Source organism: Macrobrachium rosenbergii, chromosome 22 (genome assembly GCF_040412425.1).
Source record: "Macrobrachium rosenbergii isolate ZJJX-2024 chromosome 22, ASM4041242v1, whole genome shotgun sequence".
Taxonomy (NCBI): domain Eukaryota; kingdom Metazoa; phylum Arthropoda; class Malacostraca; order Decapoda; family Palaemonidae; genus Macrobrachium; species Macrobrachium rosenbergii.
In genome coordinates, this window is record NC_089762.1 from 11,330,147 (window position 1) to 11,345,242 (window position 15,096).

The window sequence follows — 15,096 nt, forward strand, 5'->3', positions numbered from 1 at the left end:
TGGTAAGCAACGAGAACGCCCGACTACCTAGCGGAAAATGCAAAATTAGCTAGTCGGCGAAGGGTAGATACAGGGAACGGTACGAGTTCTAAATGAATAGAACGAAGGGTAAACGTCAATGGCGTGTGAAAATAAGACAGAAGACAGTCAGGTGGGAAACTCTAACTGGCAACATGTACAAAATTTTTTCCCCGAGGTGACGGTCTGGGAGAACGACACCCTGGCTGGGGAAAAACAACGCACTGACGCGCTGGGGGGGGGGAGGAGGACAGGCCAGAAGAGGGGGACCAGAAGCGGCGACCAGGGGTGAGTGAGCACTGGCGCCATGAGGCCACCTTTCTCTCTCGATCGGTCGAACATGTACAAACGATTAATGAGAGAGGAGAGAATGGGGGACCCTCAAAGGCCAAATTAGCAAGGAAAGGTAAAAGGAATGGTGAACAGGAGTGTGGGGGCACCCCCGGTCACCAAACAAGTCCTCGACAGGGTGCCGACCGGGTAAGGTTGGAAACCCAGTACCGAGAGGACAAAAACCAATCAATGCAGAGGAAGGGGATGTAGGCTATAGCGTAAGGATCAGGGTAAAAAGCTCTCAAGCCTTGGTAAGTTAACAAAGTACATGAAAGCGAACCAAAGAGGAAGAGAGCAAGGGGGAAAGGAGGTAGGAGAGGGGGATACACATGAAGTTGGAAAGCTAACCCGAAGGTGCGGTTCGGACAAGGGTAGGCTATGCAAGATACCCTCGCTATTCCAGCTTAACCTTACTAGGACTCAATAGCCCAAACGGAAAGGCCGAAACAGGGAGAGGGAGATAATGCAGGCCAAACACCTCTACCCAAAACACAAACCGAAGGGAAGCACCAACCATGAGGCTCTCCTCCACACCTAAACTTCCCTTCCCAGGAAGAGAACAGGACGCCATAGCCTAACTCCTAGGCTAACCTAACACAGCCGGCTGGCTGAAGGAGGTAGCCCAGGGGGGAGAAGGTATCTACCAGACTAGTCTCAAAAGTTAACCTAACCTAGGCATAAATAAAATAATTCAAATAATCATAAAGACACATGTAGAAGGGAGGACCAAACCCAACGCGATAAGAGCGCGGAGGGAAAATGGCCGACCTTCAAAATTGAAAACAAGGAACATAATCCGTAAATATCAAAAGCATCCGTGCGCTAGGCCTAAAATAAACCTAATAAGCATAACTGTACCATCTCAATTATATACCCAAAGGCTGGAGGAAGTGAGGGTCCAAAATACAACACATATAAGACTTGATAAAGAGCGGATAGGCCCGAGGGGGAAACTCTTAGCCTAAACGACAAAGACCCATACTTCCCCAGAGAAGGGTAATACAAAAATAAATAATAATGCCAAAATGAATATAGGATAAGCATAAGGCACAAAACATAAGACAATGAAGGGGAACGAAGCCCCGACAAAAAAATCCCGCACCGAGACTGAAGGTCACATGAGGCCGGGAGTAAGGTGGACGAGGCGGGCGTTATAAATCCCCCTAATTATTAAATTAGAGGGAAATAAGGAGCCTCAACTGCCTAAAATAAAATAGAGATGGTACTCAACTTAGGTGAAGAAGAATCCTGAGACGAAGCCATGATCTCGGGAAAAAAGGGCACAAAAATAGCGCACAAGCAAAAAGCTACCGAAAGCAAAGCGTGCTAAAAATGGAATGTAGGTGGCGCTGGTTTGTTTACAGTCCGCGAGCGGTGTCGGGGTTTGTATCGGCACCTCACTCGGTGGGACTTTTGACATTGGGAATGTTTACAGGGCGGAGGCCTGTGACTGTGACAATCTCACCCTTTCTCATACATGACTCCATTTCATGGAGCTCGCACTGGGGGTAGTAACTCCAGCTTGGCATTTAGCTTTTCTCTGGTATATTTAGCAATAGATTTACCTAGAAATAAGTGCTGAATGGTTACTTCACCGGGTGACACAGGTCGGATAACCCAGAAATAAGGTTTTCCTCATCAAATCCCTTAGCAAGGAAGAGTCCAAGGGCTCAAATGGAAGGCCCAAAAGCCATTTAAGAACCACGTCCAAGGTCCAGGCAACTGTTGTAGAGTTCTAGGTTTGACGTAATTAGTGATTTTATCAAATCACTAACATCCTGATTGCAGACAGGTCTATTCCCCTATGTTTAAAAATGACATTTTTATGATAAAATAACGTTTCACTTATACTTACCCGGTAGTTACATATAGCTGACGTCAAAGACGACAGCTACATGTAACTACCAGGTAAGTTGTATAAGTGAAAACAGAATTTAACATAGCCCTGTACCATTTGATGGTGGATGTAGCCAATCCTTTCAAAGACCTCAGCAACAGAAAAAAGTCTGCAATGTGGGCTAAAGTCATCTTAGAAGAAGAAATATTATGCTCCCAGCACCAGCCTTGAAAGACTGCCCACTTTGCCTGGTAGACTGCAGCCTTGATGAAAACAATGAAAATGGGGCTGTTTGAGAAGACTTCTCTTCTACGGTTTGAGAAGACTTCTCTTCTAAGGTAACAGTCTTGGGAAATCTACAAGAAGGCCGAGAAGATCCAGGAACCATTCTTTGTGTGGCCAAAAGGAAGCCACTAGAGTCACTGATGTGCTGTTGTGAGTAATGAACTTCTTCAGCACTTCCCTCACCATGCTGAATGGGGGGAAAGGTGTAAATGTCTAGGTCCGACCAATCCTGCAGCCTGGCATCTGTTACCCATGCCTGAGGATCCAGAGCTGGGGAACAAAACAGAGGGAGATGGTTTCTTGACGTTGCAAACAGGTCTACTGATAGCTTTTCCCACCGTTTCCACAGGTCAGTGCACACCTGCGGATTCAGCGTCCATTCCGTCGGTGGAACATGTTTGCCTCAACTCAATTCGTCCTAAAGGACATTCAGCTTGCCTTGAATGAAGCAAGTCACAGTGCTGGTACTTTTGTCTTGTGCCCATAAGAGGAGATCCTTGGCTGCTTCGTAATGCGAGAAGGAATGAACTGCAACTGTCCTGTTGAAGGTTGCTGCTGACAAAATCTGAAGAGTCAGATGTATCGCCTTCAGCTCCTTCATGTTTAAGTGTAGGTGTTTAAGTGTAGGTTCTCTCCGCTGGAGACCACGTCCCGGAAACTTTCAAGTCTTTGAGTAGAGCCCCCCAACCCAGATCTGATGCATTTGAATACAACGTTAGGTTGGGGCTCAAAGGGAACAGCAACTTTCCTACTGAAAATCTGTCTTCTACCAGCCACCAGCAAAGGTCCTCCTTGATTTCGGGAGTGATGGGGAAGACAAATGTGACCGGAAGGTTCTTCCTGCACCAGCTGGCCCATAGGAAGAACTGTAACAAGCTGGTGTGTAATCTCCCTAAAGGGACAAACTTTTCGATGGAAGACAGTGTTTCCAGGAGGCTCATCCACTCGTTGGCTGAGCAGGACGAGCGAGAGATGAACTTTTGGACTTTCCTGGGGCAGTTCTGGATCCTTTGATGGGACAGAAAAGCCCGAATATTCAGAGAGTCAATCTTCATCCCCAAATAAAGGATTGATTGAGTGGGAAACAGTTGAGATTTCTTGAAACTGATTAAAAAACCCTAAATCCTGGGTGAGCTGGAGCATCTTCTGAAGGTCCTCCGTACACTGAGATCTCATTAGGTGGAGCCATTTCGCCCTGGGCGAGAACACGGGTAGATACTTGAGGGGCTGTGGACAGGACGAAGCACAGCGCCCGAAACTGGAAGACCCTGTCCTGGAAGACGAACCTCAGATACTTCTTGGAGTCCGGGTGTACTAGAACATGGAAGTATGGGTCCTGCATACTGATCACCAACATCCAGTCTCCTTGATTGACAGCTGACAGGACTGAATGGTTTGTTTCCATTCTGAATTTTGTTGTCTGAATGAAGAAGTTCAGAGCACTGACATCCAGGACAGGTCTCCATCCTCCCGACGACTTGAGAACAACAAAGAAGCAGTTGTAGAACCCCCTCTGTGCTTTGACCTTCGACCACCTCCACAGCTTGCTTCTTGAGTAGGGCTGAGGCTTCTCGAGACAGGGCCAAAAACCTCTCCGAGCCTATCGAGTAGGCCATCAAGCTGATGGACGAGGATGCTAAGGGAGGTTTTTCTCTGAAAGGGATCGCATAGCCCTCTTTCAAAACTTTTGGAACATAAGGTTCCACGCTCCTGGCCTTCCATTTGCTTCAAAAATGGAGAAGCCTTGCTCTCACAGGGACAAGACACAGAGGACAGGGTCTTCACTTGCAAGTGGGTCTGATGGTCATCTTCTTGGCGGGTCGTACCAACTGGAGATTGGTCTGTGGTCGAAATTGAAAACAGCCTCTGCCCTCTTGAAAGGGCTGCTGTGACAGAGGGAAAGCCATCCTAACAGTACTAGAAGTCAAAGGTGCTCGTCCTGGTACTCTAGTTCTCTTGGTCGACTGCGCTGGTACTCTAGTCCTCTTAGTCGACTGCGCAAGTAAGTCTTGCGTCAACTTCTTTTGAAGTTCAGCTGTTACTCATTCCAAGGTCGCTTGAGGGAACAGACTAGTTTTGTCCAAAGGAGTGACCAGAAGGGATGATCTCTGAGAGGGAGTGACCCCTTTAGAGGTGAATGAGCACCATAAATCTCTCTTCTTAAGAATCTAATGCAAAAAAGGTTGCTAACTCCTGGGCGCTGTCTCTAACCACTCTGTCAGCGCATGCAAGAACCCCTAACCAGTCTGCAGCGAAGTTCTCCTGTAGAGTGGTGCAATCTTCTATCTTTTTGGCCAAAGCCCCTATGGTCCCGTCGAGGAAACTCAGGACCTCGAAAACCTTGAAGACATTTTTGATGAGGTGATCCAATTCCGAAGCTGTGAACAAAATCCTAGCTGAGGAGAATGCCGAATGATGTGTCGCATCAATGAGGCTGGAGAAGTCCCCTTGAGAGGAGGCAGAAACTCCCAAGGAAGGAGCTTCTCCAGTAAAATACACCATATACTTCTGTTGTACTGTACTAAATGAGGAGGAGTACAAAAAACTGCTTTGCCCAGATCTCTCGTCTCTGCCAACCAGCTGTCAATGCAGGCCAAAGCTTTCCTGGAGGAAGAGGAAAGAACCATCTGAGACAGCCTGGAAGTCCCAGCAGGCTGTTGCATCATAAAAGCGGAAACCGGAGGAGTCGGGGTCAACAAAGAGAATAAAGTCAGACAGCAGACTAGGAAGAATCTCAAAAGCGCCGAATAATTTGTGGTCAATTGTTCCTCATCCAAGGGTTCCTCCTCCGAAGAAATCTGAGACACAGGGGGATCTGGAGAATCCTGTGACACCGAAGCATGCTTTTGAAGGAAGCTCAAAATGTTATCCAACCGACGTTGAATTGGCACCAAAGACGGTCCTCAATACCAGGAGAGATTGCACCTGTCATGCTAGATACTGGATGCCCTACCTGGGGCGCTGAATGCTTGACAATGGGCAGGTGTGCCTCAACAGAAGAGCCCACAGAAACGGGGTGTCCGGACACTGGGCCTTACACACTGGACGTTCAGACACTGGACACTTCATGGACACTGAGCTTTTGTGGACACTGGAAACACGGACACTGGGTGCTCATACACAGGTCGCTCGGACTCTGGGCGCTTGGACACAGCACTCATACACTGGGCACTCGGACTCTGGGCACTAGGACACTGGGCACTCGGACTCCAGGCCCTCAGACACTGGGCTCTCATACACTGGAGTGTCGTACACTGGGCGCTCATACACTGGAGTGCCGAACACTGGGTGCTTGGACACCGGGCGCTCGGACTTTAGGCACTCAGCGGATACTGCAGGCACATGCGGAGCTTGACTGGAGAGCTCCCAAAAGCTGCAGGAGGGGAGTGGACTGTGTGCCCTCTCCATGGCTCACTTACAAACATGACAAATCATCCTCCACTGAGGAACCAAGCCTTTTCAACGGCCTTGATACACTGGAAAAGTGCTTACTGCGCTTTTTAGCCGCTTGAGAGTTCGAGTCACTCGACAACAAGGTATGCACATCCAACCGGATGCCTTTCCAGTGGCCAACCACCAAGTCCTGGGATTTCCGCAAAACAGGCTCGGTTGAGGAAGCGACTACCCATGGGCAAACCCCACCAGCCTCCCTTGGACTGCCAGTTTGCTTCCTCCCAGGTGAGCAAGGGGAGTTTAGAAGGGACCTTGGTCTACAAGTGTCAGTGGGACGAGTAGCCACCCTCTCTACTTACACTGCACTTACACCAACACCAACACTATTAAACCTGTCCATCAGGACTCTAATCGAATTCCCAATCTGGGAAATGGTATTAACAAGATCGAATTTCTGATCTACATGAGCTTTTAAGCTGGCAATGGCATTGGGTTTGGAAGAATGGGAGCCAGGGATCAGAGTAACTGGAAAAATCAGAGAACTGGAGATAGGGGAAAAGGCAGTCACAGGTGTTGAAGGGACAGGTAAATCTGCAACATCTATTTTAGGAGAATTATCCTGACTAGTAGAAGCTCTAGCTTCAGACCTAGCGGTTGCCTTCCTCAGTCTGTCACATTTAAGTTTATCCAAATGACATTTAAAGTTTCCCATCTCCCCTTATCCCAGTCTTTACATTTGTCAAAATTACAGTCTGGTGAGCAAACTTGCTCTCTAACAAGAACAACAAATGATGTGGCTGTCATATTTGGAGGACGTGGGCCTGGTCTTGAAGCCTTTACTGCAGTACCTAACACTAGACAAGCTGGCGTCTGACATACTGGGTCAAAAACAAAGTCACAGGAGGAAAAGTCACAATCGGAAAAGTCCCGAATATTAGCTGAACTAATTAAGATTAGCGCACTACCAAAAACACAGAATGCCTCACCAAATGAAGAGAAAATCACAACCATCTGGTGGAAAACAAACCCAAAGAGCTCTCAATAACCAATGTTTAGTCACTGACCGGCAAAAACGAATTGAGCTCTTTACCACCCACTTTTGGGGAAGAATAGGTACAACATATTCTTCCCCAATAGTGGGTGGGGCAAGTTGCCCACACCCAAAACAAAAGAGCACTACTGTGACTTTTAAATTTTGAGCTGCTATGTAAAGCAGACACATAGCTATGTAATTATTTGGTAAGTTACTTATATGAAAAACAAATTTTCCTTTTTACTCTGTACACAAATATTATATAGATGCAAAAAAATTTTAAAGTAATTTGTATTTTTCCTAACATACAAACCCAAAGCTCTTTACATTAGGATTTAGCTTGCAAATCTGAGCTAAAGCAGCCACTTACACTTTACTGACAAGGAAGTTAACTATCGCCAGGTTGGGGAAACCCTACCCACCTGTCAGTCTGCACTACACTTTGCCTTTCGGTCCAGGTGTCAGATGAGAGGGGTGGCTGAGGTGGGCTATTCATATGAAGAACTTCAGGTTTGTATGTTGGGAAAAATACAAATTACTTTTAAAATTTGCTATCTGTTCATACACATATACAAATTTTCATTCCCAACATTAGATAACTTACCTATTGGTGAGAGATCTGAGAACTCTGAATGACTGGTAGGTTTGCCCAACCCAGGATGACACCTTCCTGGTCCAACAGGTGCAAAGAAGGGAACCAGCACCTCTAGTGTACTCCACATATGGCATGTCGCAGCTTCTAGACTTCTAGACTACTGAGTGACGGGTTTGTATGCAATTACTCAATCAGGCTGTAAGAACTCAGACAAATGAGTCAGATACGGCATAACAGGCAAAAACAAGCATTGAGTCTGCTTTACTGTCTGCCCTCTTCTCCCCTCGCCAAGAGAGGAGGGGAACCTGCATCCCTTCATTAAATTAAAAGACTTTTGCCCAGTCAGCAGGATAACCTGCACTCTCTTCTATCCAGCTTGTATATGGAATGGCATTATGACTCTCCATTATCAGAGAGGAAAGAAGATGGAGGAAGAGAGGGGAAGAGCCAGCGATTCCTATCCCATCTGCCAACCAGGTACTAAGACAAGGTACTATCAGTCCCAAAAGGAGCTAGGCTCACTATCCAACCCATGGGCAGCCACCATCAACCCAAAAAAACACGTCTAAGGCCAGTGGGCAACATTGTGCAGGTGATCTTTACACGAAAACCTGATAAACCGACAGGTTCTTACTTCGGGTTCTTACTGAGTGCTGAGGATGAAGCAATGCTCCTACCATCACGAGCTCTCGTCCAAGCTGTACAGTATATTCGCCTTCCACACAGGGCAAGTCACACGCCCACTACTCAACTCCTAAAGCCAAGAAAGCCTAGTGTACCTACACACCCTTCCTTGACTCAATGAACTGACCAAAGACACATCAACATACAACCCAAAATGTCGAGATCTCCTCAGATAGCATGCAGCATCCAAATGGACACAGTATAATTCAACAAAGTTGACTACTGGAAAGCCCATACAGGAGGTGGATGAAAAAGGCATGACCGACAGTTGTGTCTTGATTGCCATTCAGGCAATTCTCAACAAAAAGATCTCCATCCTCCCAAGAGCCAAACATACGAGAGCTTAGATGACTCTCCTACACCTATGAAGATATCAGGGCTAACACCAACATAGTGTTTGTTTTCAGATCTAGCCTAACAACTTTTTAGAGACAAGTAAAAACTACGAGAGACTCCAAAAGGCAGAATTCATGACCCCTCCGAGGTCTAAATCCATGAGAGCTTAGGAGGATAAAAAAATCTCCTTAAAGAGGAAAGATCTCCTGGGACCAAACCCTGGCTTAAGACTGATCTATGCCTTCAGAAGCAAGGGTATGCAAGAAAACACCACTACCTGATGAAGTATGGCTCTGAAAAGAGTGTTATATCAGCTCCAACATAAAAATTGAGACAACCTTTGTCTGGTAGACAGCCACTCAAGGAATGAAAATATTCCCAAACTCCTACATAAACAGAAGAGAGAAAACTCTTGTCATGAGAGATTTTTGGAAACCTCCAGATGTGAAGTACCATAACTATCAAAGCCTAGAAATACCCAACTACAAGTGGCTGAATCCACCAGTTATCCAAGGAGGAATATCACTTGGGACCTTGGGCAAGAAAGTTAGCATGTCCTGACATTACTCAGCATGGAAACATTGGAGTTACCATGCTCCAACTCAGAAAAGATATCAACCATGCCACTGATTACCTACCACAATGCAGAATGGCAAAAAAAGACATTAAATTGGAGGTTGCTATTCAGAAAAGAAAGTCTCCCACCTTGCTTATACTGATGCAAACATGGAGAAGAAAGAATCCCGAGAAATACCTATCATTCCGCAAGGCAGCCAGGTGCGAGCCCAGAATCTGGAAATCTCAAACACCTCCCCTGACATACAGCTGTCTAAGGACCAATGTCCATGTTATCTGTCTCCAATGGTAAAGCTAGTACTGTACACCAGTATCTGGCCATCAGTCCTAAGGTGCAACTCACACACAGCAGGTTGTTCCAGAATGACAGGAACTTGCCTGCAGCCTCCCTGAGTTTTCTAATGCAAAAAAACAAAGGAAAAATTCTTACTGCTGCTGTAAACCAGCCTACCCCAGTGTTCTTTCACTGCTTGGGAAGAAGCGAAAAATCTTGTACTTTATCGATACTGAACTCAAGAAAGAAGTTTGTACTATGGCAACAGCAATGAGTTTGCTAGGATAAACCAGTACTTCAACACACCAAGAAAGTAAATATTTCATGAGTTCAATTTGACACCATCATGGACTCTGAAAGCCCTTCACTAAAAACCATCTACCCCCTTGATTGTAAAGTTGAGGTACAAACATTCCCTACCCAGCCCCATGTCTATTCTACTCCCAAATCTTGGAAATAGGCAAAGAAGAGATAAAAGGCGAACAGTCCCTGGGACCTTAACCCTACCTAATACGGCCATCTCCACCTGGTAAGCACAGCAATGGGCAACCAACAACCTGGAGTGACAATGTGCCTACATGTCAATACCCTCTCAGCCGAGACTTCTACAAAAGGAGGAAGGGGGAACCTCCTCTACTGGCCCTGAATGACAGGACTAACCAGTCCTGCCACCTCCAGGACAATCCCCCCCCCACTTGTTCCCAAAGCAAAACAATGTTAAATTCTTGTATATTCGTGCTGTCCAACTGGCAGAGGGTTCCAGGCCAGTGGTCTGATAACCCTGACCTGACCAGTCAGCCTTGTTAACCATACCAGTACAATGGGGGCCAGAGGACCCAGGGATAGTGGTTGCACAAGCAGTGGGTCCCGGACCAGCAGTCTGACAACTCAGATCAAAACAGTACCGGTACCCAGAGGACCCAGGGGTAGCATTTACACAAGCAGGAGGTACTGGACCAGCAGTCTGAGAGCCCTGACTGGACTGGTAGCCTTGCTAACTGGACTGACACCAGTACCTCAGGAACCAGAGACCCAGGGGTAGTGGCTGCACCTGTGCAAAACAATGGATGCAGCAGCACACAGTACTGACAGCAAGATCCCCTTCGTTCCATTTGCAGAAAGGACTGACAGGTGGAAGCATATCAAGACTTCCTATAGGGAGAGCCAGAGAGAGCAACCTTCCTCTTCCCCCATTCAAAGCATCACAGGAGAAAGGTGAGGAGGCAATGGAAAACTCTACATTACCAGTCACTACCAATCAATCTGATCTGGAGATCAAGCCCGTCGACAGCGCATGAGCTGCACAAGCAGGTTGCGCTAGCACCCTCTCTTATGGCCTCAAAGACCTGAAGAAAGAAGGGGCAAGGTGCTCCCATATCATCATGACCGTCTGATCATGGGACCACCAGCTCATGCCCCAAGATATCTTGATTCAAGACAGATAATTTACGAAACAAACAAGTAGCACAAACCCTTCATATGATCACGCAGGATTGCCAGGGGAGAGTCAAAGTGTTTCTCTATTGCCCTGGTCACCCTCTCTAAAGGCCTCAAAAGTTAAGTATACCTTAGTTTTACCTGACCACTGAGCTGGTTAACAGCTCTCCTAGGGCTGGCCCGAAGGATTAGACTTATTTTTACGTGGCTAAGAACCAATTGGTTACCTAGCAACGGGACCTACAGCTTATTGTGGAATCCGAACCAAATTATACCGAGAAATGAATTTCTAAAACCAGAAATAAATTCCTCTAATTCTTCACTGGCCGGCTGGAGAATCGAACGGTGGCCTAGGAGGATGCTAGGCAAGTACGATATCGACCCATCCAGTGATGGACTAAAAAGAGCCAATGAAAGAAGGGACAAGGTGCTCCCCTATAACCATGACCGCCTGACCATGGGAGGACTGGAACACTAGCTCATGCTCCCAGAAATCTTGATTCAAGACAGAGAATTTTGGAAACAAACAAGCAGCGCAAACAAGTCTCACAAACATGCAAACATGGACAAGAAAGAATCCTGAGAACTACCTGTTATGCTGCAAGGCAGCCAGGTATAAGCTCAGAATCTGCAAATCTCAAACACCTTCCCTGCCATACAGGTGTCCAAGGACCAATGTCTCTGTTACCTGTCTCCAATGGTAAACCTAGTATACCAGTATCTGGCCATCAGCCCTAAGGCTCGCTGGGGAAAAGTCAAAGTGTTTCCCTATCACCCTGGTCACCCGACCAAGGAAAGATAGAGAGAACATCCCTGGACTGTCGGCTCTTAACTCAAACCCATAGATCAGGTAAAAGAAAGTCAATGGTCCGCATGAACAAACTGAGTAAACCCCTCTTTATGCCATCCTGAAAGACTGTGGTGAGGAGGGTTGAAGTGAACAATTGTAACTACAATCATCTGACAACAGAAAAGCAAGAACACTTCAAACTCGTTGCCAGCCATAACCTCGATCCATAGATAAGTAAAACAAGGAACAAATGAGCAACACGAAGGGTTGTTGTGTGAGCTTGACTCAACGCAAGCTTGAAAGCTTACAGTGATACAAGACGGAGAGACCCTGAGTCTACAGGAATGACAGTGAAACCCTGCCCAGAAAATCAATCACAATCTGTGATTGAGACTCCCTGACCTACCTTGGGGGGAGAAGTGCAGAAAGAAGCTTGATAAGCCTTCTAATGCAGGGCAGAGTCCAATCATTCTATACTCGCAATCATAGTCAGAGTGGAGGAGAGGTCCACGAAGAGTGACGCAGAAGGTGAAGGAGGGAAGGAGAATACTTCTAGCCTCCTCCCACCACTGTCGATACTTGCAAAATTACAAAGATTAAGCCACAGTGATCAGAGGGAAGAAAGCTACAAAGCCCACTTCTCCAAGCAACAGAGAAAGGCTGTGATAGTAGAATTACCTTAATCAAGGAAACCAAACTCTCATGAAACTTAAAAGTGGCCAAGTCTTCAGTACCTGAAAGGTACAAACATTAGTACATATATCGGAGCACCATACAGTCGTGTGAACACTGCCAGAAGCTGCTATGTGTCTGATGAAAATAAGTATTCATACTGGTGAAAAACTAATCCCAATTTCTTGCAAGAGGACTTATTTGACTGTTGGGTTGAATCAAACATTAAAAACACCAAAAGAGGAAAAGTAAACTGTATTCAGGTTTAATTCTCAAAAGTTTGAACAGTAAATGTTGGGCAGCATCCTGAGAGACATCTGAACTCAATGGCTGACAAAAGCAAAGTGGGGTGGAGACCAACGGGTGGGCAAGCTTTCCCCTACCTGTCGACAGCTAACTACCTTGTCAGTAAAGTTTAAATGGCTGCTTCAGCTCATGTTCGCAAACTAGTTCCTAATGTAAAGAACTAAGGTTTGTATTTGTGTAGATTATATGATAAAAAACCATCAGCTAATGATTTTTAGTTATAAAATTCCTAATTCATGAGATTTAAAAATTGTCAAAGTTGACTGCAAAAGCTGAAGGCATGGCATAGCCTAGTAGCCTAATCCAAAATCCCACCTTGACAGATACACAGGCTAGCAGACTTTAACAGATATGCCTAACCAAAAAACCTGATATAACAGACTTTTACAGGAGCTTAAACCTAGCCACTTAGCTTTCCTCAGCATACACCTGTGACATTTCATCTACACAGCCTCCGAAAATGTTCTGGAGCACAACTGAGAGCATGTGAATCACATGGGAGACCAAAGAAGAATAAGTATCTTACCCAGTTTGTGCACTGTTGCCACATGGGTGAGAAGGGTGAAGGAAAACTGGTCAAAGGCACTATCCTGGCCAAGACCAACTTACAAAAAATTCTTTGATATTGGTCTGTCTTGCTGTGCCCTGGGGGGACCATACGAGTAACTCCTTGTGAGGATGAACAGCAGCTACACTATCAAAAAACCAGACACAAATGGAGTTCTGAATATTCACACATCAGAAAACAGTTTAGCTAAAACTGGGTGCTGAACATATCTTAATGCAGGGTAAAATATATTCAGCAAGAAATTCCAAGGCTTAAAATTACCTAGTAAGAGCATGATATTTACTTACCTTTATATTTTCATGAAATGTAAAAGTTACATAGAATGCAACAGTTTTAAACTGTAAAACTTTCAAAAGGGCGATGATTTTGAAACCTAAAGCATATTTGCTTGACAAAATCACTTAGAATACTCCTATTTAACAAAATTTCTTCAGTAAATGACAGTGCATACCTAACAGGTCCTTTGAATTCAACTTTAAAGTTAATACTTACCAACTATGAAGCCACTAACCTTCAATTAACTACATAACAAACATATTAATGTGTTAATTCATTTAATTACCCCATTTTCATAGCTATCCTTTACCATGGCCTTGTCCTTTGCTTTCTCTACTATAATCTGTTGATCTTGAAGTGTTAACCCATTCAACTTGTTCAAAACTTCATCACAATCTTCTGTGGGACCAGTGAACCTAAGAAATGCAAATCCATTGCGGCCACGCCAATTAATGTCCACAGGCTTTACATCTCGGTCTTGCAATGAATCTTTAAGCTCTCGAACCCTGAAAAGTTTAGTCTTGTCAGTCTTGGTGGACAGGTTCATGTGCTGTAACAAAGTAATCAAGAATTCCAACTGAGTATTTAACAATAATTATGTTATATAAAACCATTCCAAAATAAGAGGGATAAATCAAATTGTTCCAAAATTAGCATATAGGATTCTAAAAGTAAAACAACTTGTGTATACATAAAATAGAAAGGAAAATTCAAATTAAAGCCTATACAGACAGACTCAGTCACACCAACTTTTTAGTTTTTTACTTTACCTCCACTCCCACTTTATTTCTTCACTCCTGCTGTCCAGTCTCTCTAATACCCTATTCCTCACCAAAGAGATGCACTTTTTTCCAAAAAAAAATTCCTCCCAAAATCATCCAGCATCTAATTCCCTAGAGTTAGGTTTGAGTAGGCCTAAGAGTTAAGGTTAGCAGCACAAGACTAACACCTAAATACCACAGTTTAACACAACACTTCCCAGATGACCCAAGGTAATGATGACAAATCAAAATAATTTAAAATAAAACACTGATTCTCAAAATTCAGAAGCAAATCCATCAATGGCCTTAATGTTACTGTAAATACTTTTGTATTACATGGCCTTTTGAAACATAATTTTTAACAATTTTTGGGGATCCACCATACACAAGACACAAAGTGGTGAATGTATGTATGTGTGTATGATCTGTTGGTCCCAGTTCGGCTGTTACACCAACCATACCCATTTGCATACTGTCAAACAGTACAGTTGTAAAGTAAACTCTCCTGACCCTGGATTAATACATCCAAGGCCCTGCCAATTAATGGAAATTTCGAAAGATAGAAAAAATTCTACATATGTAAAACAGGAACTTAGTACCCTTACTAACCCTACCTCATCAATACATACTGCATAACCACATGTGCTAAATATGCTTATAAGCAACAAGCAACACACTTGCATCAGCTTATAAACAACACAAAATGTCGAAACTTCGACATGAGAGACTGTACTTTTCCGCAAGTTGTGGTATGGTTTTACGTAGAAGACGGATATTATGTTTTGTTGTGTTTGTATTTAGTAATGAAAAGTGTTGTTTTGGCTGTTTTGTGTATTTAATTGTAAGTATACACGTAATAGTGCTTAACTACCGGCATCGGTTGTTTGTCTAGTAGTTAGTCAAACATTTGATGTTGGTCGGT

At 44.7% G+C, this 15,096-nt stretch overlaps 1 protein-coding gene across 4 annotated transcripts in view; it reads right to left on the reverse strand.

The window, feature by feature from the left end:
• The window catches only part of lost (methenyltetrahydrofolate synthase domain-containing protein lost), a 361,950-nt gene that overhangs the window by 88,566 nt on the left and 258,288 nt on the right, over positions 1–15,096 (reverse strand). For 3 of the 4 annotated variants that reach the window (XM_067124203.1, XM_067124201.1, XM_067124202.1), the window contains exon 10: positions 13,700–13,919. In XM_067124203.1, coding sequence (XP_066980304.1) covers positions 13,700–13,919 — 220 coding nt within the window. The remainder of the gene's footprint in view (positions 1–13,699; positions 13,920–15,096) is intronic. The other variant, XM_067124204.1, reaches the window with a different exon arrangement.